Source organism: Watersipora subatra, chromosome 1, assembly GCF_963576615.1.
Source record: "Watersipora subatra chromosome 1, tzWatSuba1.1, whole genome shotgun sequence".
NCBI lineage: Eukaryota > Metazoa > Bryozoa > Gymnolaemata > Cheilostomatida > Watersiporidae > Watersipora > Watersipora subatra.
Window position 1 is genome coordinate 51,755,532 of NC_088708.1, and position 25,329 is coordinate 51,780,860.

The 25,329-nt window shown below is 36.0% G+C and overlaps 1 protein-coding gene across 1 annotated transcript in view; it reads left to right on the top strand.

Moving 5' to 3' along the window:
• The first annotated feature begins 1,619 nt into the window (after window positions 1-1,619).
• Window positions 1,620-25,329, top strand: part of LOC137388677 (FYVE, RhoGEF and PH domain-containing protein 6-like) — a 44,162-nt gene continuing 20,452 nt past the window's right edge. The window contains exons 1-9 of the mRNA XM_068075141.1: window positions 1,620-1,720; window positions 3,455-3,512; window positions 3,624-3,706; window positions 4,944-5,873; window positions 6,752-7,039; window positions 8,201-8,343; window positions 10,077-10,228; window positions 21,137-21,293; window positions 24,656-24,743. Coding sequence (XP_067931242.1) covers window positions 3,457-3,512; window positions 3,624-3,706; window positions 4,944-5,873; window positions 6,752-7,039; window positions 8,201-8,343; window positions 10,077-10,228; window positions 21,137-21,293; window positions 24,656-24,743 — 1,897 coding nt within the window. The 5' untranslated portion in view covers window positions 1,620-1,720; window positions 3,455-3,456. The remainder of the gene's footprint in view (window positions 1,721-3,454; window positions 3,513-3,623; window positions 3,707-4,943; window positions 5,874-6,751; window positions 7,040-8,200; window positions 8,344-10,076; window positions 10,229-21,136; window positions 21,294-24,655; window positions 24,744-25,329) is intronic.

The following is a 25,329-nucleotide window of genomic DNA, read 5'->3' on the forward strand; positions in this document are numbered from 1 at the left end:
CCTAGATAGTCATTTCTTTCTACTGATTACCTATAGCAGCTAATGCACATCTTAGTGAAATGAGTATTGCATTAGATGTTTGCTAGACACAGGGTGCTTGTCAAAAATGTACAAACTAAGCACGTAATCTATTTCGTGTTTTCTTTTACAGCAAGGGAACCTCGGCGATGTTAAGTATAAATTAACTCCTACTCAGTACTTCAGATTAGCTGCAAACTACATCACAGAAGTGAGTGACTAACTGTATATGCTCTGCACAAATATCCAAGACTGGCTGCTATCACGTCTGAAGGCTACCATTGAGTTTTTCCTCTGCTAGCTGCAGTAAAAACCAGCATTTTCTATTAAATGTTATTTATGTGTAATAGCACACTGAAGGAAGCGCTGTAGGTATATTGTACTTTTTTTGTGAAAGAGTGAGACATGACTGCGTCTGGGCTATGTCAGCTGCACGTTATAAGTTGGTTCTGTCACTGAAGGACTCTAACAGCTTAAAAAAATATGCAGAAAGCTCAATTCCGCCGGTTAAGTGAAAATGCAACAGTTTAGATATATCACAAACAAAAAAAGCGCAGAAGATAGTCACAGATATTCCTATACTACATAATCTTTAAATTGTTTAACAGAACAGCTATTTTCTCCCTAACTATGGTATGAGAAAAGGGTCTCTGCAAATCTACCTTAATATTACAATAGCAAAAAAGTTGCTGCTGTCGAATCGTTTTGATTTACAAAGATCCATTTGATTCCGAAAAATTGAACGAACTCAAATATATTTTGCTGCATAACCAAAAATCAATGACACAAGCCAGTATCTTTACCAATGTGTTCAATTTTTAGTGATCCTGAAACTAAAGAAAATGACTACGGCACGAATGAAGACTGTCTAATTGTACATCTAATATTAAGTTCACGCTCAATTTGTTACACGACATAACCATCACTGTTTTATATTTGTCACTAGCTTTAAAGTAGTAAATAGAGGTAAATATTGGTAAAATTCTTTCGAAGAGAGAAAAATCTAGTTCCTATCCAAAAAGTTTTGGGAAGAGCCACGGTATACGGCGTATACGGTAGAAAAATTTCCGTTTCCATTCCGGAAATCTCCACTCGCTAATTACTTATCTCACCTCGAGCTAGTAACAAAATGAAGTTGATACTCCATTCTGAAGAAATGACGGTTATTTATAATTTCCTATACCATTTACACGCAGGATTGGAGGGAGATAGATTAAGCGGGTTGTTGCGAGAGAGATTAAGCGGGTTGTAGAAAATGTTTTACCGTATATACCGTATAACCGCACACTGCAAGCGTAGGACTTTTTGAATAGGAACTAGTATTTACCAATATAAAACGAACCATTTGAAGTTTTTTTTGCCTCCAACGCAAAAGATCAGCGTTTTCCGGATAATCCGGATAAGTTCAATGTTATTGCGTTGCCATGTCCGCATTGTTTCCAATCCAATAAAAATGTCTTGTTTTTGTTTTAATATTTTGTATTCTAAAGTAATTTTTTCAATTATATTACAATATTTCTGTTTTTTCATTATATTATCGTTATTAATTAAACTAACAAATTTGCAAAACGAATGTACATAAATGTCGCAGATCAAAACAAGGAAAACTAGGAAGCATGAAACGCTAGGAACATCGCATACATGTAGATATCTCTGAGAAAACCCTTTGTAGGGCGCTACGCAAACACGATTGTTTAATCAGGTACATTAAATGTTATGTTACATAATAATTGCTGTCGTGCTCTTTGCTTTTCAGTTTGTTTTTGTAACGGCATTAGTAAAATATTGTTTTCGCCTTCGGTTAGTGCAAAGTTGTGGTCGTTTACCGATAAAACTAGCGGAAAACATTCACCATGATAGTGCTGCCATAATTGTAATTGCACAGATATATTGTTTGTAAATTAATCTATAAGCTATTGCAAGTCTAGAGCAATGTATGTTAAAAGTTGGTGCAGTTTGCTGCTACAACATACGCATGCATTATAATTTTGTAGCTGGTGATTTAAAACTTTGTATTGTGCTTGCCACATTACTGAAGTGATAGCTCTACTCATAAAGTTTATGGTAGTGCTGAAGAGTACTTCATGAGTACGATAATAATTCTAATATGACTCGTATTTTGTATGTGCGTAAGTGCCTTCCATATAGTGTGTATAGCGAGAGAGAGAGAGAGAGAGAGAGAGAGAGGGGGGGGGGGGAGAGAGGGAGAGAGAGGGGGAAAAGACTTGCTAGTTGGTACTGAGTGCTAGTTTGAACACTCGACAATTTTCAGCATGTATACATTTTCAATATTTATCAAGTGATCGTTGAACAATTGCATATTTGGTTGATTGTATTTGTTAGTCATAGATTGTCTCTATTTGATTAATAAAAGTAATAAAACTAATAAAAGACTAGTACAACAATGTGAATGTAAGGTATGCTATGAAGTGCACAGCCAAAACACATCACACTTTCATTTATTGACCAGGTGATCTTCTAACAAACACATTACTGTGAAAAAGTGTTTATTCGAGTTTTTATAGATTGGTGTTCTTTGAATACTGTTACCGAAATTGAATTTTCAAATCTTGGCTTGCATTTTTAGAGGATTTTATTTTCTAATGATTTCTGAAAATGTTTTTCTGCACTACTGATGAATACTCAAGTATGTCACCAAAGTCTAAACAGTACCACTTCAGTATTCTGTTAGACAATATATCAAATTTATACTAAGACCAGCGTCATACTAATAGGTCTGTGCAGTTAACTTGCTCAGTAGGAATTCTTAATGATTCTCTTCATGTACGTTTGCCATCATATAATGGTATCCTTATGGTTAAACAAACTGGGTTGGAAACTATGTTTTAAAGAGAATTCAGCATTTTTATGACTTTTTGATTGAAAAATCTTTAATTCCTTGCGAACAGCAGCTCGTGAGAACTAAACAAAGTGCAAGTGAGGAAGATGGCATAAAATATTAAAACTGGCATCAACTATTGATGATTCAGCATAAGGAGGTCTAAAACTATTTTTCCATGTTGATTTTGACAGAACGAAGGGATAAGAGTGTATAGTTTATGTTTTTTAAGTTTCGCTCTTCTCCACTGGCGTTTGATTCTTTCAAACGAATTTTAAACAATGCTCATTGTAATTGATAAGGACACATGGTGCTAGATAGCTTCAGTCATGTACCAACATACTTCTGATGGGAAACATTGGAACACGTATTGTAATTTTCATAAAAACCAATTATTGAAAACAACGATAGCAAAACCTAAGCTTTACAGGATTTTTCATCATAATTGCTGTTTATTTGAATTAACCTTGTGGCCAAATCCATAAATAAGCAAAGTTCTATGAGACTTCTGAAAACTTCTAAACCATAAATCCCTTCTTGCCAAATAGAGCTAGTACAATATATGCATAGATTTGTTACAGCAGTTTATTTTTGTAGCCATGGCAGCGCTCACAAAGTCTCCTCGACCACCCATAGCTCCAAAGCCAACCTTCAAGTAAGTTTTGCTATGTAGTATTGGATAACTTTTCAATGCTATTTAAACATTTATTTCAAAATTACTGTTATTAGATGATACATAAATTTTAACATTAGAGGTTCTGTGCAGGATAAAACCTACAAAGGAGGATGAAGCCGAAACTAGTAGTACTTGCTCCTACTCAAATAGTCTGATAAGCTCTGAGGATCCAGGTAACATTGCTATGCATTCCACATAAATGGTATGATGATATACCAGTTGTCGATTATTTTTTTGAATATTTTTGATGCTTTGTTGTATACCAGTTGATTCTTTCATTGAGCATATAACATTTTATTGTGGGTAGACCTATGGTCGACTCACAATAAAATGTTGTGAGTAGACCAGTAGACCATAAGTCTACCAATAGGTCTACCATAGGTCTACCCATAGCAATGGGTAGACCTATGGTCTACTTATGAGCCGTCAAAATTTGACTAACCATTGTAGACCACACACTTTGTCACTATCTGCTACAATTTAGAACTAACATCTGCCCAGTTTGTGCTTCAGGTTTTTATGTACTTCATCAGAGTGGGTCTGATAGTGCAAGCTATTACCAGCCGCTATTAGCACCCTACAATATTGAAGTTATGATTTCTTCTGCCCTAATATAATTTATGCATTTGTTTCAAACTGGATTGGCATCAGATTATCTTGAATGCCTGGCTACTAACTATTGTCTAAAGCCACCATCTAATAGATATGTTGCTCTAATGCCTGATGCACATTCTGGGAGTCTTGGTCCGACAATAACATGTAGGTTTTTCAGATGATACAACAGTAGTTCAGGTTGTGTTCTGACCTCCATTTATTGTGGCTCTAAGTTTCAAGGATATCCTTTTTTGCAGCTATTGTTATTTGAAGAGGTACTCACAGGCATTTTTGTTGTAGCCTGAAAAAAAACGAATGTAATCAACATTTCTGAACTTTAAAATTAATGTTGAGCCAAGCAGACATTCACAAGCTAGCTAATTTTCTATGATGTGCTAGACTTCTGTGATTTGAACTAGTGATTACTTTAGGTGAGAGGGCCAGTAATTCATTTGTTTAGACTGAAATCAGCCATTCAATAGTGATCAGTAATTTGTCTTTTTAATATTAAATTATGATTAATCTGTGTTGAATTTCATATTCAAATAGGTGGTTGGTAGTCTTAGAATATTGCAAATACCATTAATTGAATTGTCTGGCATAGAACTGGTTCAGCGGAGATTAAAAGTAATAGAGAAAGCTGTTTTCGATTATTACAATTCTTGTTGATAAAATCTGTGGAGTGTGGAAACATGGATTTTTGTGTTTGCTGCTGCTAAGATCCCATGTTGCGCACAGCATACTGCTTTTCTAAGCTTTTGGTATATCTAGATTTGCACTTTTGCTAATTGCTTGCACATCGTTGTGTTTCCGCAGTACCCAGTTATAATCACAAACACCTTGATTCCTTGACAACTGCATCATCGGAGCTTGACAATGCAAGAGAAAAAAATGAAGGAGCTTCTGCAAAGCAAAATTCAAAGCCTGGTATGGTTACTGACATGTTCCATGTTAGCAATATTCGTGCCAAAGTGGGAGAGGGGAATTTATCTAGCAGGACTTTTTTATCGCCCATACCGAAGCCTCGACAAAAGACATTCATGAATAAAGCTAGTTCACAAGGATTGTCAACATCTCCAGCAATCACATCTTCAGATGAACAAGAAAAACACATGTCTACGAAACATGATAATGAAGCACCTCGTTATGATCTAAATATTGACACAGCAGTATTGCCAGAGGCAGTAGTCAGAGTTGCCCCTGTTCCGCAACCAAGAAATAGTTTGTTGGTTCAAACCGATAATGATGTTCCTGAGTCTAGTAAAATATCATCAACCGACCATGAGATAACCGCATCTCCAGTTACCGCTAATTCTGTCCTTTTGATTGACCAGTGCCTATCTAATACTGCTAGTGGGGTTGCCAGGACTTTATCAGAAAATCATTATGAACACGTTTGGAAAGCGACTTCTAAAAAAGGTATTGAAAACCAGAAAACAGAAATCAATATACATGATTTTTCATGTAATCTGGGAAGAACGGCAAGTGCTTCGCATTCTTCAGCTTCCCCTAAAATAAAAGCTCGAAGGCCGAGTGCTCCTCCACCTATACCTCCTATACAGGGCATTAATTCACAAAGCATTGCATCTGTTTGCAATTCTCCTCTGACATCTAATGAAAGCAGCTTTACATCTGAAAGCACAAATGTGACTGAGAATGTTTACCATGAAGCAGAAATACAAGAACATGGCTTGTCATGTGATGTGTTGACTGATAATGGACTCACTGCTGAGGATCAGTTGGCAGGTGTGTTTGTTATGATTTGCTGCCCTGTTGAAAGTGTCAAAACTTGTGTGTGATAAAATAACCAATGGCTATAGGGTCTATTCTAATACAAGATTGTAACATACAATACTTATCTGATCCACTTCATCACATTCAGATGGATCAGAAGAGTCACCGAAGGCTCATAATTTTTCTCCACAATTTGTAGTTTAGTAAACAAATCACCACGTGAGTCTGTTTCTGTTACTCGCAGCCTTTTAGAGGCTGACTTTTTGTTGCTACTCATAAATTTATCTTTCTTTTTCTTATGTAATTCTCTAACCTACATGACCTCTAACCTCCTTTGGTTTTTAACATCAGGGTCTGAAACAAAAACTTTTAATTAGATGAAGTTATTTTGGCTGTTTCAACGGTAAAAGACAAACCATTTCAGTGTATTTAGAATGAAAGTGTTTGATAAACTGACCACCCCAAGTGGGAACAGTGTGCGATGTTGTCAATGCTTCTATATCCAGTTAGTGATTGTATCTGATCTGCTATTTCTTTAACTGGCTAAATGATGATTGTCTCACTTGTAAATAGTAGTTCTATTCATAAATTATCTCTATGAGGCATATTTTGACTTCCTGTTTAGTAGACAATTGCCTTTGCTTTCATTAAGCTAGTTGTTACACTTGATTTTTTCATGCTCATTTGTATGCTGTAGTTGTTTGTTGATTGCTAAATGTACTAATGTGTCTTATTTACCCTTCTTCGCTGCAATGGCATCATGCTGCTGACTGCGACCTGTCTCCTTGTACTGCAGCTATACTTTTTCACGTCACAAGCGTATGCGCTTCAGTTCTATTTGATCGTCTCATTTGCAGTCTGTTCAAACCATGTTGCATGTGATTGTGCAGTGGAGCCTGACAACCTCTCAGAGTCAGACTACATGGTGCCAGTGGACATTCTAGCTGATTGTCCAAACCAGCTAGCTCCAGGCCTCCCTGGGGCTACTGCAAGTCACGAATTTGGTGACGTTAGGGTATTGTCAAGATCTGTCACACTCGAAAGCGGCAATAGTAACATTTATGAAGACCTTGTGTCAAGCAGCGAAGATGAGCGTTCGATCGCTGTTGGGGACCAGAAAGGAGACGTTTATTCCAATTTTCCGGATGATACCTTTGCTCGAGAAGGCGGCCCGAAAGGTTTGCTTTCCTCGTCAACAAATCGAATCATATAGCATATTTCGCCTAGCTGCTCTTCCTGCAAACTAACAATAACTGCTACACGAGATTAGACTGAAATGCTGTGCTTAAATAATTCCATATGCATCCCCTATGAATTTCTATGTTCCAGGCAGGCTTCTTCGCTTTTCTACCTTCCCTTAAATATTATCAATGGTTTAGTACCCAACCTAATCAGTATTGTGGTGTCTTGTGATTGGCTGTAAAGCTGGTGTGGATATGGATTGTGTCATACCAACTCTAGTACTAATACTAGTGGCTCTATTGTTCATTAATGTTCATATTATGTCTTCACTTATCAAATAATGGATGGACTCTATGGTGACAGGAAACTATTGCTGGTGCAAGGATAAATCACAAAATTTGAAAATGTTCATAAAACCTTAGGTAACGAATATTTATCTAATGGGCAATCATCGGGTTTTTGTCAATCCTTTTTGTGATGTTGTGGAACTGGGGGTAACTGGTTGTGGACTTCTGGCGCTCACTTTCACAACCAGTCAACTCATCTGCTCAAGCTGTATTAGAGCAGCTGTATGGTGAATGACTATAATAAACCCTTCTCACTGTCATGCATGTTGTTTGCTGTTTTACATCTGAGCAAATCCGCTAATGTCAATCACATTAATGTCAATCAAAGGGTCATGTTTTAGTACTTCCTGCTTGAACATGCTCTCTAACTGTGATATGAAGGTTGTGCTTAAGTGATTGTAATTTAATCTTCTGTGTTTATCGTGAATTATTTCATTTTAATCACCTCAGAAGGTAACGCTTGGAGGTGTTGAAACACATTGTAATATACATGTATATAGAGTTTCTTTCACACTTTCAATTATGGGCATGTTATGTATGGTGAAGGAATAATTCCATACACAAATGTTTGAAAAGTTAATTATTATGGTGCGAAAGGTTTTCTACCAATATTTTTTTGGATTTAAATGACTTTGTCAATATTTATAGCAGATATAATCAGTTCAAGATGTTTATATGATTGTCTAGTTAGAAATTGGTTCAAATCTCAATGTTTAAGCTGATGTTAAAACTCATACTCTTGTGAATCCTGAAGCTGTAATAAGGTTCCTTTTTGAATTTGGTCTAAAAATTATGTGTTTTTTTGTATAGGCTCAAGTTCGGATAGTGATGTAGAGCCTGAGACCAGTGTGGAGTTACGGACTCTGAAGCTGAGGAAAAAGTCACATGATGTCGCTCATGAAATCATGACTTCGGAGAAAGATTATCTTGATGCTCTTGTTTTGCTCAACATTGTGAGTTGTTTTTTCAACTTCATTGGAAATATACTTTTTTTGTCACGATTTTGTTTAGATTTTAGGAAGTTTGTCAATCTAATGTGCAGGAAGTGAAAAACATTTTTCACTTCGCCAAGCTTTTGATAAAACTAAGCCTAGAAATGGTAGAAATTTGAGTCATTGTTCCTACTTTTCCTGGTATTGCTCAGTGGTTTTAGAAGGGAATCTTTTGTATTTATTCTATGGTAATTGATTGTGATATTGGTTTATTTCCTGTTGGATAAGCTGAAACTGCAGCAATGACGTAAGTGCAGCCATATTAAAACTGTAGGTTTATGACTTGACCAACTATATGTTAAGCAGTTTTTCAAATCACAACAAAAATGATTTTCAAAGTTTTTTGCCTGAAAATGCATGATGAAAAGTGTTCATTTTAAAACCTTGCGCCTAAAGGCTAGTTCACACTATATCGCCGTTTTTCAGCGTTTCCCTTTCGGTATCCATCGTCGATTATGTAAACGGTGAATTGATGGCATCGACGAAGCATTGCGGACACGTCGGGAAAGTTTGCAGCTGTCCAACTTTCTCGATATTTCGCCGAGCATCGACGACCACCTTTCAAATGTGAACCATTTCGACGATGGTAAATCGCGGTCGCGGATGGAGTGATTTATTCATATCCGTTTATGATAGAAGCTGCGGGACTAGTTTTGATTATCGCACGCGAAAGCAAAGAGGTTTTTTCGCCAAAATTTAAAAAGATAACTGAAAACACTACGTCATGGAGTATTTCCTGATGCAAACGCGGATGGGTATGTGATAGTGTGAACATGGTTATCATCGCCGATCATTGAAATATAATTGTGGCATCGACGCCGAGATACGACGATATAGTGGGAACCTTTATGCAGCAATCTATCATCTAGCTTTAGCCTAAACTCTATCTTGCAATCCGCAATTAGCCGGCAGCAAACAGTAGACTCATAATACCCACTAGTAACAATTCAAGTGTTGAGCATTTGGCTAGCTACTTCAAACTCATCGTTCTTGTCTTGTTTGTCAAGTTTAGATAATGCAATGCGTCTTTTTGATGAGATCCTCAAGCGTAACTTCCTTCTGCTTCCGAGTCAGCCTTCTCCTGCATTGCATTACACTAGAAGTGACTAGATTAGCGCCTTTTACTAGCCCTTTAGCTGGTTTATCATTCACTTGTTGACACTTGTCAATTTTAATGGCTAGTTACTACATTGTGCTAGCAAAAAGGGGTGTGCTTCGGTTATTGCTTGCCACTATAGTGTAGTAGTGTAACAAGTTGTCAGGAACCTAGAAAATATGTCTGAATCTCGGCGTTAGTATTTCACCTGAAAATTTTTGATTGTAACTTATTTTTCACTGCTTAATTTCGACTGACTACATGGCAAATTTTTTGTAAAGCTATTTGGTAGGCCACTCTAAAGGCAGCATTAAACAATGTGACGTTGTGAATCAAACAGCTTTGTCTAAGAACAACTATCCCATAGAAACTTTTGAACTGAAATAATTTAATATTTTTTAAGGTCACAATTTTATTCATAATCACTCAGAGCTAAGCAATACTCAAAAATGTTTTGCAATCAGGACAATGTCGAGAAGAAACAATGACAAAGAAATAATGATAAAGTTGCGCAAGTATAACTTTGATGAAGTGGCTAACAAGCAAGTCTTTCGAGGCGCTTTCGGATCTGGTAGCATTTTGACGAATTGTGTTATAGGACTTCAGACAGCATCTTAGTAAAGCTGCTGAAGATCATGGCCAGCCTGTTATCCCTTCCGACTGTATAAACAAAATATTCAATCAGCTTCCACAACTTGCTAATCTCAATGAAGACCTCCTCAAGGACTTCCAGCACAGGCTTGAGAACTGGTATGTGTTCAGCACTCATAAGAGGTCTTTGGTCGTTGTATTCATCTGCCTTTCTTATTCGAGGTTGGGTGTGCATGTTGGTATTTACTGAAAAATTGTATAATTTAATATAGGCTGTAACCAAATAATATTTTATGACAGCGTTCTCCTTTTGGAGGGCAGCAATAGACGCACAATTTTAGTCATGATTTGGAACCACAGCTTTTAACGAGCTCTAACTAAATCTTCATGATTTCCAAAAATCACCCGATGATTTGATTCAATATTTTAATTATTCGCGGTTTTTCACGATATTATGATTATGTAAAAAACTTGTAAATTCTTCCTATAATTTTTGCATGTTTTAGCTTAAAAAGAGACTGTTTTGTCTGTGTGATAATTAGAAACATTTCATGAATGCCTGTGTGCATGGAGGGCCATAGAATGAGCTTATTATAAGACTAGAAAGCTGTGCGTTTTAGTTCCAGTATCGCTCACTCTGGCAATCGTCAGAGTGAGCGATAAATTGTCATTCCGAGATTATATCGTTTATACGATTGGGGATATATCTTTAAATGGTGGCAATTTTCAAATCATCCACCTTAGAAATCGCCAACAAACAATTAAATCGCCATATCGTGAAGCTCTAGCTGAAATCCTTATCTGCAGACTTTCTGTGTAATCTTACACCCAGATATATATATATATATATAAAGTACTTTTCCGACTATTAGCTGCACCCCTGTATAAGCCGCATCTGCTTTATTTAAAAAAACCGACAATAAAACAATATACATAGGCCGCGCCTTTTTTATAAGCCGCAGAACTCATAACAGTGCTTTTTAACACGACAGCAACTTTGCTGGTTAAAACGGAACAGGTCTGCATTAACCGACGCTTTTTAACCCAGTGTCTAACGGAACAGTACCGTTAGGCATTGCTTCGTTTTCTTTCACCGCTAGGGCGCATTAACCAGAGATTCCGGTTAATGCGACTTAGCGGTGAAAGAAAAAAATCACAGATTAGCCGCACCCTTATATAAGCCGCATTGCTCAAAACATCAGAAAAACGTAGCGGCTAATAGCCCGAAAAGTACGGTATATCGAAAGGTAACTGTGGACTCCTGGTAACTGTAGTAAAATGTAAAGCCTTTCTGTGAGCATTTGTTGATTGGTTATTTTGAAACTCTAATCACAAATCAAAACCCTAAAAGGGACAACACTGCTCAGCTCTCAGCGATTACACCGACAATGATTGCGGTGACAAGGGACATTTAAAATCCTGCTGAGAGTGACTGATCTCAATTTTTCTTTGATAGATTTCGCCCTGAGTTCTCCGTTAGTGAGACTTGGGTTTTTCTAATCTTATCTATTTTTCCCACATTGAGGGAAGTGCTTTAAGGTATTTCGAGTACAAGTAAAAATACCACTACAGTCTCTCGCATTGTTCACTATGATATTCAATATGACAGCCATTTAACATTAGTTACCATGCGGCATCCTTGCAATTTTTATTACTAGATATGATACTTTGAGCAAAGTTTAGCTAAGTGTTGCAGTATTTGTACTCATTAAATTCTTTCCTGTATAAGATGACAAGTTTTGGTTATTGCTTTACATGCTGTTGAAAACCTCTGATGCATACATGGGCATTTTTTGAAGGTGCTGATTTAAATTTTGCTACTAAATTTTAAACTAGGTACTATACTTAGTTTGGCAGACATTGGCATTAAACTTTACAAGTTGTCTACAATAGACATCTTGTAAAGTTTAATGCCCATGCATTGAATTGAGATTGAAAACTGCCTTTATCTGTTCATAGAAAGTCAGTGACCTCTCTGACTTTAATTTCCTAGAATCTATCTGTTGACTGGGTTAGTGACATCAAATTCATTTATATGCATTGTCTTATAATCAATATTTCATATTCATTTATATGCATGGTCTAAAAATGATTTTCAAAGCTTTTCGTTTGGAGATGTGGCGAGAAGTGTGGCGAGATAGAGTAACATTCAAATTGAACTTGAGAACTGGCCCAACTTGGTACTTTATGTTAAATGAAATTTTTTACGTAGTACGAAGCAAAATCTTCACATAAATTCATGATGTTATCTGGAGTTTACGTTATAGGAGGGTCTACTGTATATCCATGAGGTTACACCACAAAAACTTTGTATAAATTCTTGATGTTATCTGGAATTTACATGTACAATATAGGAGGTATACATTATAGGAGTGGCTACTGTATATACATGAGGGCGCACCATATATACAGTTTATTGTTTGTAGGCTATGATGGTCGAACGCTTGCTTTATAACAAACGATTTCAGCATTTCTAAAAATATTTTCTGAAATTTTTTCGTTGTTCATTAATAGAGTCCAGTAGACGCTCCTATAATAGAAACATATAAGAAACATCTAGGAACATATGTAAAGTTTTTGCCTCGTATTACTTAACAAATTTCATATAACGCAAGGCATCAATTTGATGCAAGAACTTTGTCAAATTTGGTTTGAATAACCAGCGTTCCATAGTTAGCCTTAACCATATCGTTTTCATTCTCGCCACATCTATAAAAGAAAACGGCGTATAGGGGTATCTCTATTATATGTACTTGTACCTTAGCAGTTCAGCATGCCGTGAGAGATCATCATGTGTATCGAGAAAGCACAGAGAATAGTTAGCTGTTCTAGGAAAAAGTGAACTAATCGACTGCTAGTGAAGAAAGTATTCGCTCCTCTTAACTTATATAAAATATAAAATTTTTGTAATCATAAACCCTAAACCAAGTGATAAGAAAGGTTGTTGATACAAACCAGTAATACCACAGTTACTGTACAGTCATTAAATTAAAAGGTTTAGTCAAAATATTTTTCTTTTTGAAGTGCCTAAGGGGGGAGTTAGGGAATATCTTGGAACGAATTAGGCAATTTATAGGTATTTTACTGTTCGTATAACTTAAAATTCCTGCAACGTAAACGTTTTTAAAACGGATTATTCGCTTTGTCGGAGCGTTTACTGTACTGACCATGTCAGTCACCTATCAGCTTCATGTAGAGGATAACTCCTAGTTTATGGATACCTGTAGAACTAAATGTATTCTTTTTGGGCACTCCATTCAACAATAGATTATTTAGCTCATGTGTATCACTGGGATACACATGTATAGCTTGATAGCACTATTAGTAGCCCAAGCTGTTAGTTGATAACAGCTTTGGAATGTCTCCATTCGCTGACTCACTGTCAGCTGTCTAATGAAAGCACGATATTGTGGCTATGGTAATATAATTAGTCTGTTGGGGAAAAGCTAGTTCATCTATAGATGTTTTATTTGTGGTTTTTGTGCGCTTGTGAAAGATTTATGTTATAAAACATTCACATAGGGCTTGCATACTATGACATAGATTTTTTACGCTGTCTGGTATTCTCATACATGTATGACTGTTTGATGTAAATTAAATGCCTCTTTGGCAACTTTTATTGCAAAACAAAAATGCTATGTGATAGAAAGCATGTTTATCATGATCTGTAGCAAAAATGCTGATGTACTGATTCAGTGTAGGTAGAAGTCTTCCATTTGCTCGTGAGGTTTTGCTAGTTAGTTTTATAAGGAGAGGAAGGACTAATCAAGGGTGGTGTGCGCTAGCATTGAACTACTCTAGTTGTGACATGAGATTTTAGTCAAAAAGAAGATAAATAAACATATAGCCAATGATTGACATCATACTGGTAAAGAATGATGGATCCAGATGGGCATCGTTAGATCGATACAATTGGAATAATCAATCTTGTTGAATAAGTATTAGTTGAGCAAAAAGATTTGGCCCTAGAATCGACTTACTTGTACCATGAAGTAGCCGTAATGTCGCAAAGCGATAAACATGGTCGGGACAAGGGAGACGGATGACACTTACCCATCTATTTTTGCTTCTGAACTTAACACATGGTTTGGGTGATCGGTACAATTGTTGTTTTATCATTGATCAGCGCGCAGAATGAGGCGTTGTGAATTGGAAATATTGATCTTAAACCATAACTGCCACGAACAACTTTTATTGTATTTACTAGGTAAATCAGACATGCTGATTCTGATTTTGTAATCAAAATAAAGATTAGGCCACTAACGTTCAGAGTAATAAAGGATTTTTTATAGCGTTTTAATATCGGTCTCGAAAACAACACGATCGGCATAACAAGCTCCGCCCATAAATACTTGACGTAACCTAGCTTTTTAGGAACAGAAGTTACGTAGAGATGTTTAGACCGATTTAGAATAATAGAGATGGGTGTTTTAAAATCTATTAATATCTGAATCCAGCTTTAAAAATAATATCAGTCTTTTCTGAAAGGTAGATAAGCTATTTAGCATTGCATATTTAAAAAGCGCGATAACAACGCTAGCTTGTGATAAAACCGCGCTTTTTGAGCTTATTTGTCTCGGCGTCCAGCCCATTTAAACGTCATGTAACAAGCTGCGAGCAATTTTAAATAGTTTATATCCCTTTCATAAAAAGCTGAAATTATTTTACAGGCTGGATTTAGATAATAATGGGTTTTAAGACACCCATCTCTATTATTTTAAATCGGACTAAACATTCCGAACTTCCGTTTCTGAAAAAGCTAGGTTTCGTCACATATTTATGGGCGGAGCTTGTAATGCCGATTGTGTTGTTTTCGAAACGGATATTGAAACGCTTTAAAAAAGCCTAAATGACTTTGAAGGTTAGTGGACTAATCTTTATTTTGAGTACAAAATCGGAATCAGCGTGTCTGATTTACTTAAAAAATTCAATAAAAGTTGTTCGTGACAGTAATGGTTTAAACAATTTCAAGGACCAACTGACAATTATCACAACTTTACATTTTACAAAGATCGATCTCAAAGATGATTGATCAAATTATGGTCATAGATAGTGGCCCAGTGTGTCGGCTCCACAGCATCATCAAAATTGTCTTGTAGCTGTGGCAGGGACAACAACTGAGGTATTTGGGAAAAAAGTTACAAGAAAGGCGGTGTTGGTTTGATTCAGAACAATTTATTTGTGGGTCACAGTTTCCAGTTTGGCTCAATTACCCACTAATATTCCTCCAACGTTCTCACATCCAATTTATTTTCTCTGATCCTATCCTTTTCCTCTGATACTGCCTATAATTACTGCGCTGTTTATTACTAGAGAATCTGCATCTGTTCACTGCTTGCAATGCAGCTTGTCCAATAAAAAACTGTGCATTGGATCATGGTGTAGTTTTGGGGAATTTTTAACCAGCAAAAAATGTACAATGTACAAAATGTAATTGATTCTAATTTGAACCCCTCCTTTATCTAAGTTGTGTCAAACAACTAGTCTACTGTGAATAGCTATGACAAATTCTTACTGTATATATCTCTTGTTTAACTAATCTTTTATCATTCACAGCGAAACACCAAAAGTCGAAGTTTATATGTTGTAAATGTTAGTTAGAGGTTTTCAATACTAGTATATATCTTCGTCATAGGCTTTTATGAGCAGGGAAGTGATGTTTAAACTACTCGCTACAGTTTTACATGACAGTAATCCCTGCTACTTCCTGGCTTCAGCTGTCCCGGTATGTCATTTGTATACAGATACATTGTGATACATTCTCAGTCTCGTCTCTAAGGCATGAATGGGAGCACACAGTCTGTTCATATGAAAGTGTCCTAGCAACGAGCTCGTTGGCAGCGTTAAAAATAAAATCTCTACTAGAAATAGATGAATATTGCTTTTCAATTAATGAATGAAATTTAACCATCTTTTCTCCTTCATCTGCAGAGAATCGCTATTAGATCTTTCCATCATTTTGATATTCTGATGCTGATTGGCTAAAGAATATTTGGCATTGAAATTGCCTCTGATTCTTGCCCTGTTCATCTTCAGCGTTTCAGTTCTTATTAATCTCTCACAATTTTTAGTGCTGTGTTTATGATGTACTATACAATTATGCTGCATGTACTTACACGTATATATACTTACGTGTATAGTAATTACTAACGTTTATCGAGCAGTTTTAGCGTTTTGAAGGTTAAAATTATTGCTCATAAACGTCAAAAAAATCTAGTTTGTATTTTGTGGGTGAGTCCTGAATGCAATCCCAGCCCCTGAAATAGATTACTGTGGATGTTTCTGAAGTCAGAATTGAATCATAGTGAGGTTAAGGGAATTTTTAACTAGCTTTCAGTTTACAAAATTTAATTGGTTTTCCAATGGATTTCTAATTTGGCCCCCTCCTTTACAGCATTTACAAGAATCAGTGTATGCTGGCACTCGCATCAAGCTAAGGGTTAAGTAATATGTCGAAATATTGGCAACTCATCCAGTATGTTCGATAGTGAAGTAAACAAGAAAGTTTGTATCTGGTAGGTTTTTCCTGTTGAAGTTGATGAAGCAACCCTTTTACAGTTGTTTCATGGTCATCTTTTTGTACCGAGCTTTTCTTGCATGTTGCAACCTACATATTTATTATATACCTGAACAAACCTTCAGAGCTATAGACATAAATTTGTCAATGATATCCTAGACAACTAATCAAATAGATGATAGGTCAGAGGTCACTCATAGGTCAGAGGTCACTCAGTCGGAGTCCTTAGAAGTCAATTCAAGCATAAAACAGATAGTTTTATAATAAAATATAAATTCTAAAGACAGTTTCAATATTTTTGTTATCAGAAATGTCTAGTACCTTAAGTATTGAAGTTGTCTGGACATGGAGCAGATACACAAAGTGTATAGCCTATATATGTTCAATTGCTTCAAATAAGAATGATTTGAAAACTAGTGTGACATCCCCCTTCAGTTCCCCATACCCCTCCCCCTAAGTTTCATACTGATGGAAACTGTAACCTTTACCCATTTTTGGTAGGTATGACCTTTTTTGACAATACAGGAGGTTGACTGGACGATAATATTTATGATTATTTGTAATATTTTATAATATTAATGACATACGTATATACTAGTTATAGAAAATAGCTATACATGTACTTATCTTTGTCAGCTTCTTACCTTTGTCATCTTCGGTCATGAAGCTGACAGTAGCTGCAAAGATAAGTACAACTATTTGCTATAACTAGTACATATATAATTTGATACAGGGAAGTTTGTATATATATTATTTGATACTGGGAAGTTTGTATATATATTATTTTATACAGGGAAGTTTGTATATATATTATTTGATACAGGGAAGTTTCTTCACGCAAAAAGTCCTTTGGCAATAATTCACTTGGTAATACTGGCAAGTCCGGCTAGTGTGAAGGAGACACTCCGTAATGACTTGGAATACTTAAATTAATATCGTCCAAGTTTCTACTACTGATTTTATAAAACATTGTCTCTAGATACCAATAGATGCACCGGGTCTATTTTTATCTGTATAGCATATTTTTAGAAGATGAATGAGTTATTTAGGACATGGTCTCAATAAGGCAACACTAAGAGACCTCACAAGTTTACTACGGCCATAGCCAAACCTAGTTAACACCAAGTTTTGTTACACAATGTTAAGAAAGGCGTTGAGTAACCAGACGTATTGTAATAGCTATATTGAAATGGTTGACTAAACAGGCTCATGTTTTAGTACACAGATAGTTGATAAGGAAACACCTTGGTCATCCTTTAGTGTCATCATGCATGCTCATACTTTTCACTATTGTCTTATACTTTTTAAGACTACCAACTCCAGGCGATATATTGCTCAATTGAATTACAATGTAATTTAATGTTGAGTTACATTGAATTACAATGTAACTCAATTGAGCAATATATTGAAGATAACCTGCATTATGTAACTGTTACATAATGCAGGTTATCTTCGAGAAAAGGTATTTTAATGAAGGGCTTATCATTTCTAGAAACTTTGTAAAACCACCGGATCTTTTTAAAATCAGGCCGGAACAACTGGACACAAAGATTATAGGTTGATAGTTTTTTACTTGAAAATATAAGTTTATGACAAGCCCATCAAGCAAATAACTCATCCTTGTAAAACATTAATTCGATTGCCTCAACTCAGTGAACTAACCCACATATTCAAATGCATTGTTTGTAATATAAACCTGTTAACACGATGTTGTTATGGTAAAAATACATTTAGTTGTGAAGCTCTTTAGAAAACGATCGGGCTGAATATTGAGTTGAGTCAGTAGTGTGTCACGATATTTCATAGCTGTGAACTTTGTGCTAAAATATTGGCTTTAGTTTACAAGCATGTCATCGTTGTCCATGACTAAAACTAAGTCAATTTTTTGAAAGATGGATTTTTTATACGTAAAATTGCGATATTTCAACTGGTTTATGGCATTTGACGATATCCATCCTTTTTAATCCGACTCTATGATATCTCATTTTACGCATTGGTGATCGTCAAAGTAATAAATGCAGGAGCTATGTCAAGGCCGGTGGTAGGCATATATAGCAAAGTTCTGAAATTGCTTTTATTTTGTGTTTCATCACTTAAAAAGCATTTTCTTACTTTCTCATGGCCATGCTTTTTGTGTTGTAATACTCAGGCTACTTACTGGTAATCATTGGATTGATATTTTAAAGCTGACTTCCATGAAAAATATGTTGTTTACAGGATCTGTGTTCAAAATTGAACCACTACGATTGTATTGATTCTCATGCTCATCAATCTTTGTGCATATGATACCAGTCCATGGACCATTTATCAATCACATTTGTGTCATGAAAGGTAGCTCATCGACCAATAACATTAATCGAACTATCAAGGTAGCTTACTACACAGTGGTCTGGTCTCATCATAGTGCATATTCTTGCAACAAAGGTCAAGGCCTTGTGAATATTTTTTGGATACACATGGTGTAAGTTCCATGGGTATATCCCAGGGTACCTCATTATCAGCAATGCCATAGCTCATTTATTCTAATGATTTGTAAATTAATATTGGTTTTAGTGGAATGCAAGACAAATGATGACACCAATTTCTTTTAAGCGCTTTGTGAGGCGATAGCATAGAACAATTCCTGTCGACTTGGCAACTATTAGCAACTTTGTAGCATGCATCTATGGAATTTTATTTTTCTTTTGTTTTGAAGATGACTTTGTGAATTCTTAACAAATATTTTGTTGATCAGCTCATTGCTTCTGATGATGATAGTCGGCCTGACTTTCTTAAATGTTGCCAATATTGGGGTTACCAAAGATGATAGGAGTGCACTTTTTCTAAGCCAGATAGCCAAGTTTTAAACTACCATCTTTGAAGGAATTTGCTTATAAGTTTTCATTTGTGTGATGGTATAGCTTGGGGGGTACTTCAACAGTTTAAAGATTATATTGTTTTATTCTTCAACCTTATTCTTCATTTTGCTTTTTGGGAGTGTATAAGCTGTCATTATGCTGCCTTTACGATAGATAACTTATCGGAAAGCTTACCTTTTGAAAATGGACTCATTATAGCATTTTTTGTACCTAGATATATAGATATATAACTAGCTGAATGTCCATCGTTGTACAAGTGATCAGAAAGTTATTACATCAACAATTTATTTTTAATCGGTCAAGTTTTTTTACTCAATGAATTTGAGGAACTTGAGGTAGTGTGAATATTTACTATAATAAGAGCTGTGGCTGTACCTTTGAAGCCAACATTAGAAAACAATATTGCGTTGTGATCTCTCACACAATCATGATCTTCAAATGTGCTAATTAAAGCATAAAGTGTGCTATTTTAACCAATCGGTGTTAGAGATTGACAGGTGTAATAAGTATTATGTGCACAATTACTTAAGAATACACTGACCAGTTGGATGCCCAGTTGGATGCCCAGTTGGATGCATAGCGTAATGGATAGAATGCCTGTCTGCAGAACTGGAGGTTTCGAATGTAATTTCATTGCAAAATCGATTTTTTTTCCTAAAAACGCCGCTATACCTAGACACATGAACTACAGATGACAAACAAACACTGAGATTTATAGATATATATATATATATATATATATCGCCGTATAGTTTTCTGTACATATGATAACTGATAACTGATTTCTGTACATATATAACTGAAAAAGTGCTAGGAATTTTTTCAATCAATGTGTTAGTTAATTACCTATGCTTCATGGGTCGCCATTGGATGAGCCAGAGTAACGATAGCCAATGAGAGTTCATCTGAGATAATTTTTCTGAAGCATTCCAAAAGCAGTTTGTCCTTATTTGGGCGTACCACTAGTAAGATATCTTTGTGAAAAAATAAAAGTGGTGAAAACTGCTAATTTTAGTTTGTAAAGCAGTTCTTTTTTGATAATCGTGTGCTATTGTCGTTTGTAATCACCATAAAAAATCGAACTGATGATAGCTGGATGTAATGGTAAAGATATTGATGCTGTACTATTATGATAGAAAACAATTTAAGGTGTAGCGACCTATATCAATGGATCAATACCTAAGACTTACAATCAGAATAGCTCTATGACCTTGACGCAGCTCACTAGAAGCGAATGAGTATTTTCAAGATTCTTCTACTTAGTGCTTCAATCAAAGATTTAGATGGCCACGCAGTAAATGGTTGCGTGCAATCGGTAAATATTCGTGTGTTGTAAATATATAGTTGTAAATGTTTGTGCGCAGTCAGTAATTGCTTCCGCCCAATCAGTAAATGTTCGTGGGTAGTGAGTTGTATCAGCAGACGACTCCTGTCACGACTTTCGTTGAAATCTCATAAGTTCAAATCATTTAAGTTTCTCTCTCTAATCGAAGGCATATAATTTGATTTTGCTCAAATCGTTAAAAACTATGGGCTAATCACCCAAATATGGTGTACCAACCGAATGGTTCACCTATTTGGAATACTAATCAAATTGTATTATTTTATCATTAAAGCAGAAAGTACTATTCCAGGAACAGTTTGTTAAAATGTTTCCATTTCTTAGTAAATGCTATTGTTCTTGTGCAATAGGGACACGGATCCAAGGATTGCCGATGTGTTTGTGCGCAAGGGGAGCTTCTTGCAGATGTACACGACCTATTTGAGGGATTTCCAGAACATGAACAGGGAACTAGACAATGCCATTAAGAATTATCCGGAGTTTGCTGAAGCTCTCAAAGATTTTGAGGTATGATGTGTGTTGGTCTTCATCTATTTACATTGAGGTATGATGTATGGTGGTCCTCATCTATTTACATTGAGGTATGATGTATGGTGGTCCTCATCTATTTACATTGAGGTTTGATGTGTGGTGGTTCTCATCTATTTACATTGAGGTATGATGTGTGGTGGTCCTCATCTATTTACATTGAGGTATGATGTGTGGTGGTCCTCATCTATTTACATTGAGGTTTGATGTGTGGTGGTCCTCATCTGTTTACATTGAGGTATGATGTATGGTGGTCCTCATCTGTTTACATTGAGGTGGGATGTGTGGTGGTCCTCATCTGTTTACATTGAGGTATGATGTATGGTGGTCCTCATCTGTTTACATTGAGGTGGGATGTGTGGTGGTCCTCATCTGTTTACATTGAGGTATGATGTGTGGTGGTCCTCATCTATTTACATTGAGGTATGATGTGCGGTGGTCCTCATCTATTTACATTGAGGTATGATGTATGGTGGTCCTCATCTATTTACATTGAGGTATGATGTATGGTGGTCCTCATCTATTTACATTGAGGTATGATGTGGGGTGGTCCTCATCTGTTTACATTGAGGTATGATGTGTGGTGGTCCTCATCTATTTACATCGAGGTATGATGTGTAGTGTTCCTCATCTATTTACATTGAGGTATGATGTGTGGCGGTCCTCATCTATTTACATTGAGGTAGGATGTGTGGTGGTCCTCATCTGTTTACATTGAGGTATGATGTGTTATGGTCCTCATCTACCCTACAAGATGAATTTATTCGCGGAGTTATATTTCGCGAAAATTGCTATTTCATGCATATTCGCGGACTAATTTGTTTGCGGCTGAAAACTGTCACTCTTTATGAAGAGTCAACTCTATTACGTCTAGCAATAAAGTTAACCCAACGCATGCGCACAATGCATGTTTTGTATTCTATTTAGCTTACAACTACACGTACGGGTTGATCGTGCGAAGCTATAAATTTTTTGCTGCGTTCTGAGGTTTTCACGCATATTCCTAGATTTGGAGGCCTTTGATGAACCAACAATTTGTGGTAAGTGATGAGTTTTTTCAAAACCATTTACTAAATTAGTTGAATTTTACTTTGGTTCTTCGGTAAAACGCAATATTTATTTTTTCCATCCTACCGCTTCATTATTTGTTTTAGTGTGAGAGAGATTTTTCATCATACACGGAAGCACAATGATTGCAAGGGTGGTAGATGTCATTCTTAGAAGATCACCAATCAGGGAGGTCTTGAAATTGAGGTAGAAGCGTCCGCAGCTGTTAACGAGGAGAATACATCTGTTTTAAAAAAGGAACAAAAGCGCCTTTACGAGCACAAATCTTTGGCCAACCGGCAGAACTTTACAATAGTAAGCCACGAGGAGAGTTCTGATGATAACTTTCTTACCAGTCATGTAGTAGTGAGAGAATCGCCTTTAACATCTACCCAAGAGAGTGACAGCGACAGAGCTGCTATTACCAAAATAACTAGTCAGAGAGCACCATTACGCGCTAGTAGTCACTTATCAAGAGTACCAGTTTAATTTTATTGCTAGATAACCGCCATATGGACTAAACTGTTTATATTTACTCCATTCATCGTTTGTAAAATTTTATTTGTATTTGAAATATTTTATTTGTACACTCAAGTTTGTAATAAATTATAGTGTATCTATACATGAAATAAAATATATAATTTAATCATGTTTGCTGCAGCGATATCAAGGAGTTGTTGTCGATGAAGGGGTCTAGGTTGACTGGTTGCTTCTCTGCCAATATTCCTGCCTCGATGAATATTACTACTTGTCTCTAGTTTTCGTAATCGGAGTAGTTTGTTTCATTCTCAATCTGCAGTAAACACAAAAAAAGAAACAATATTTACAAGTGTTAAGGAGGTACAAAAACAATAGCTGAAGTATTTAATGAAAGCAATCATTTTTTAAACAAAAGAATTAACTAATGCAGTTAATTATGGAAAAACGTATCTGCACTGCAATTCAAATACATACCATAATGTCCAGATCAGAATCATGATCGTCATCAACTTCAGTATTAGAGATTGATGGAGTTGACTTCAATGTAAAAAGACTAGGAGATATTTTTTGCGATGACGAAGCCATGCTGAATAACTTGTGAAAACCTTGAATAATTTTGTAAAGTTTGATGCAATGGCAATAAAACTCGAAGCCCGGGGATGATTTTAAAGATGTTTTGGAACTAGGCTAAGTTTAGTACTTGTGCCTAGCGGCTATTTTGCGATGACGCCATTCTGCATATCTTGTGACAACCTCGAATAATTTTGTAAAAAATGTGATGCATTGGCAATGGTGTTTGCTCAAAGCCCAGGCAATGATTTTAAAAATGTTTTGGAACTCCACTACGTTTAGTATTTCTATTAAAAACTAGCCTAGCGGCTAGTTTTTAATTTGATGCAGTAGTTATTTTCCCTTGTGATTAAAAACAGAACTAATTATTCATGGAATTTAATGATTCGCGGACTTGACTGTTCGCGAAACCGCGAATTTTTATAACCAACGAATATTTTCATCCTGTAGGGTATTTACCGTAACTTCAACCGTATTTTATTCGTACATTTAATCAGCCAGAGTCTATATTTATAGATCTAACTTTGTCATTGCGTACGTGTGCGTGTCCAGGCGTTTGTGCGTGTGTTAGCCCGCAAGTGTTTCCATATTTTTTTGCCGCTTTCATCCAACTTCGCACTCATTAGCTCCGTGCCTTCCATCAAGTCACTAAAAATATTTTGGTTTCGTAACTCTATTTGGTTCGTGAGAGCCAGCCTCTTAGACACCGCCCTGCGGGTTGTCTGATTGAATATGAACGAAACACCATGCTTCACCTGGCTTACTGCTAATTTATTAGAAGTTGTTAGCCAATTCGTGTTAAATTATAGCCTGTGATCATAATGCTTGGTTCACTTGACAGTTTTCCCTAAGGGCATCAGTCTAACTGGTTTGCTTGTTTCTTCATCTTTTTGATGCTGAAAGTCTAAAGCAAAGCTTGTGAAATCTTGTGGCACAAACAATTCTTGTTAGTGACTGACCTTGATCCACGTAGTGTTAGAGAAGCAAAAAACTAGTCCAACGATGCTTGTTTTATGAGTGTGGCTCTTAATCTAAGAGGCTATGAAACAGCTAGCAACAAGCTGTCACTGCTAGATATAAAATCATAGATTAGGCATCCTTCTAGTACTTGCGGTGTTGTTACAACGTTATCCTTGCAACGTGCACAATTTTGTACCTGTACCAGTGTGTGCTTTAAACACTTATACGCTTTTTTCTATGTATTGGGTTTAAATAATTTATTTTGAAACCGTAATTTTTTGCAGAAATCTGAACGATGTCGTGACCTCCAGATTCGACATTTTATGCTCAAGCCTGTACAGCGCATTACTCAATATCGTCTCCTTCTTACAGGTATGCCTACTGTAAAATTTCATGGCTGTAGCGTTTTAGATATACGTTGACTCAGCATGTTTGAGATATCCTGATTTTTACCTCTACAGTGAAACGTGAGTCATTTCAAGCTGACGTCCACCTCGATGTAAATATTTTACTCCAGACCTGAAGTAATTTCCATCATATGGCACTGGAAGCTTCTTAACGCATCCCTGTTTTATAATGATATTAAAGAGACTAGAGGTAGATATTAAAACAATAACGTAACATTATAAAAATTTAGTTTGCGTAAATTTCATTGAGTCAAAGTGAATTACGCTACGTACACGTATCACCATCTCTATTTTCTAATCGTTTGTCTTCTGCATCACCAGGCCTATACTTGATCTTGTTTATCTTTCAATTAAAGTAACAATAAAAGCTTTTGAGAATCACTGAAAATTGTAGCGTTCTTGTAATCTCGCAGTCATTGTAAAATCTTTTATTGTAAAAGACAACGCGCACATCTCAAATATCTGTTAACAGATAAATTTATTCATTAGTATCCAACTTGGTAAAGAACACTGAAAAATAGATTACAAAGACAGGATTGATAGAATCCCTT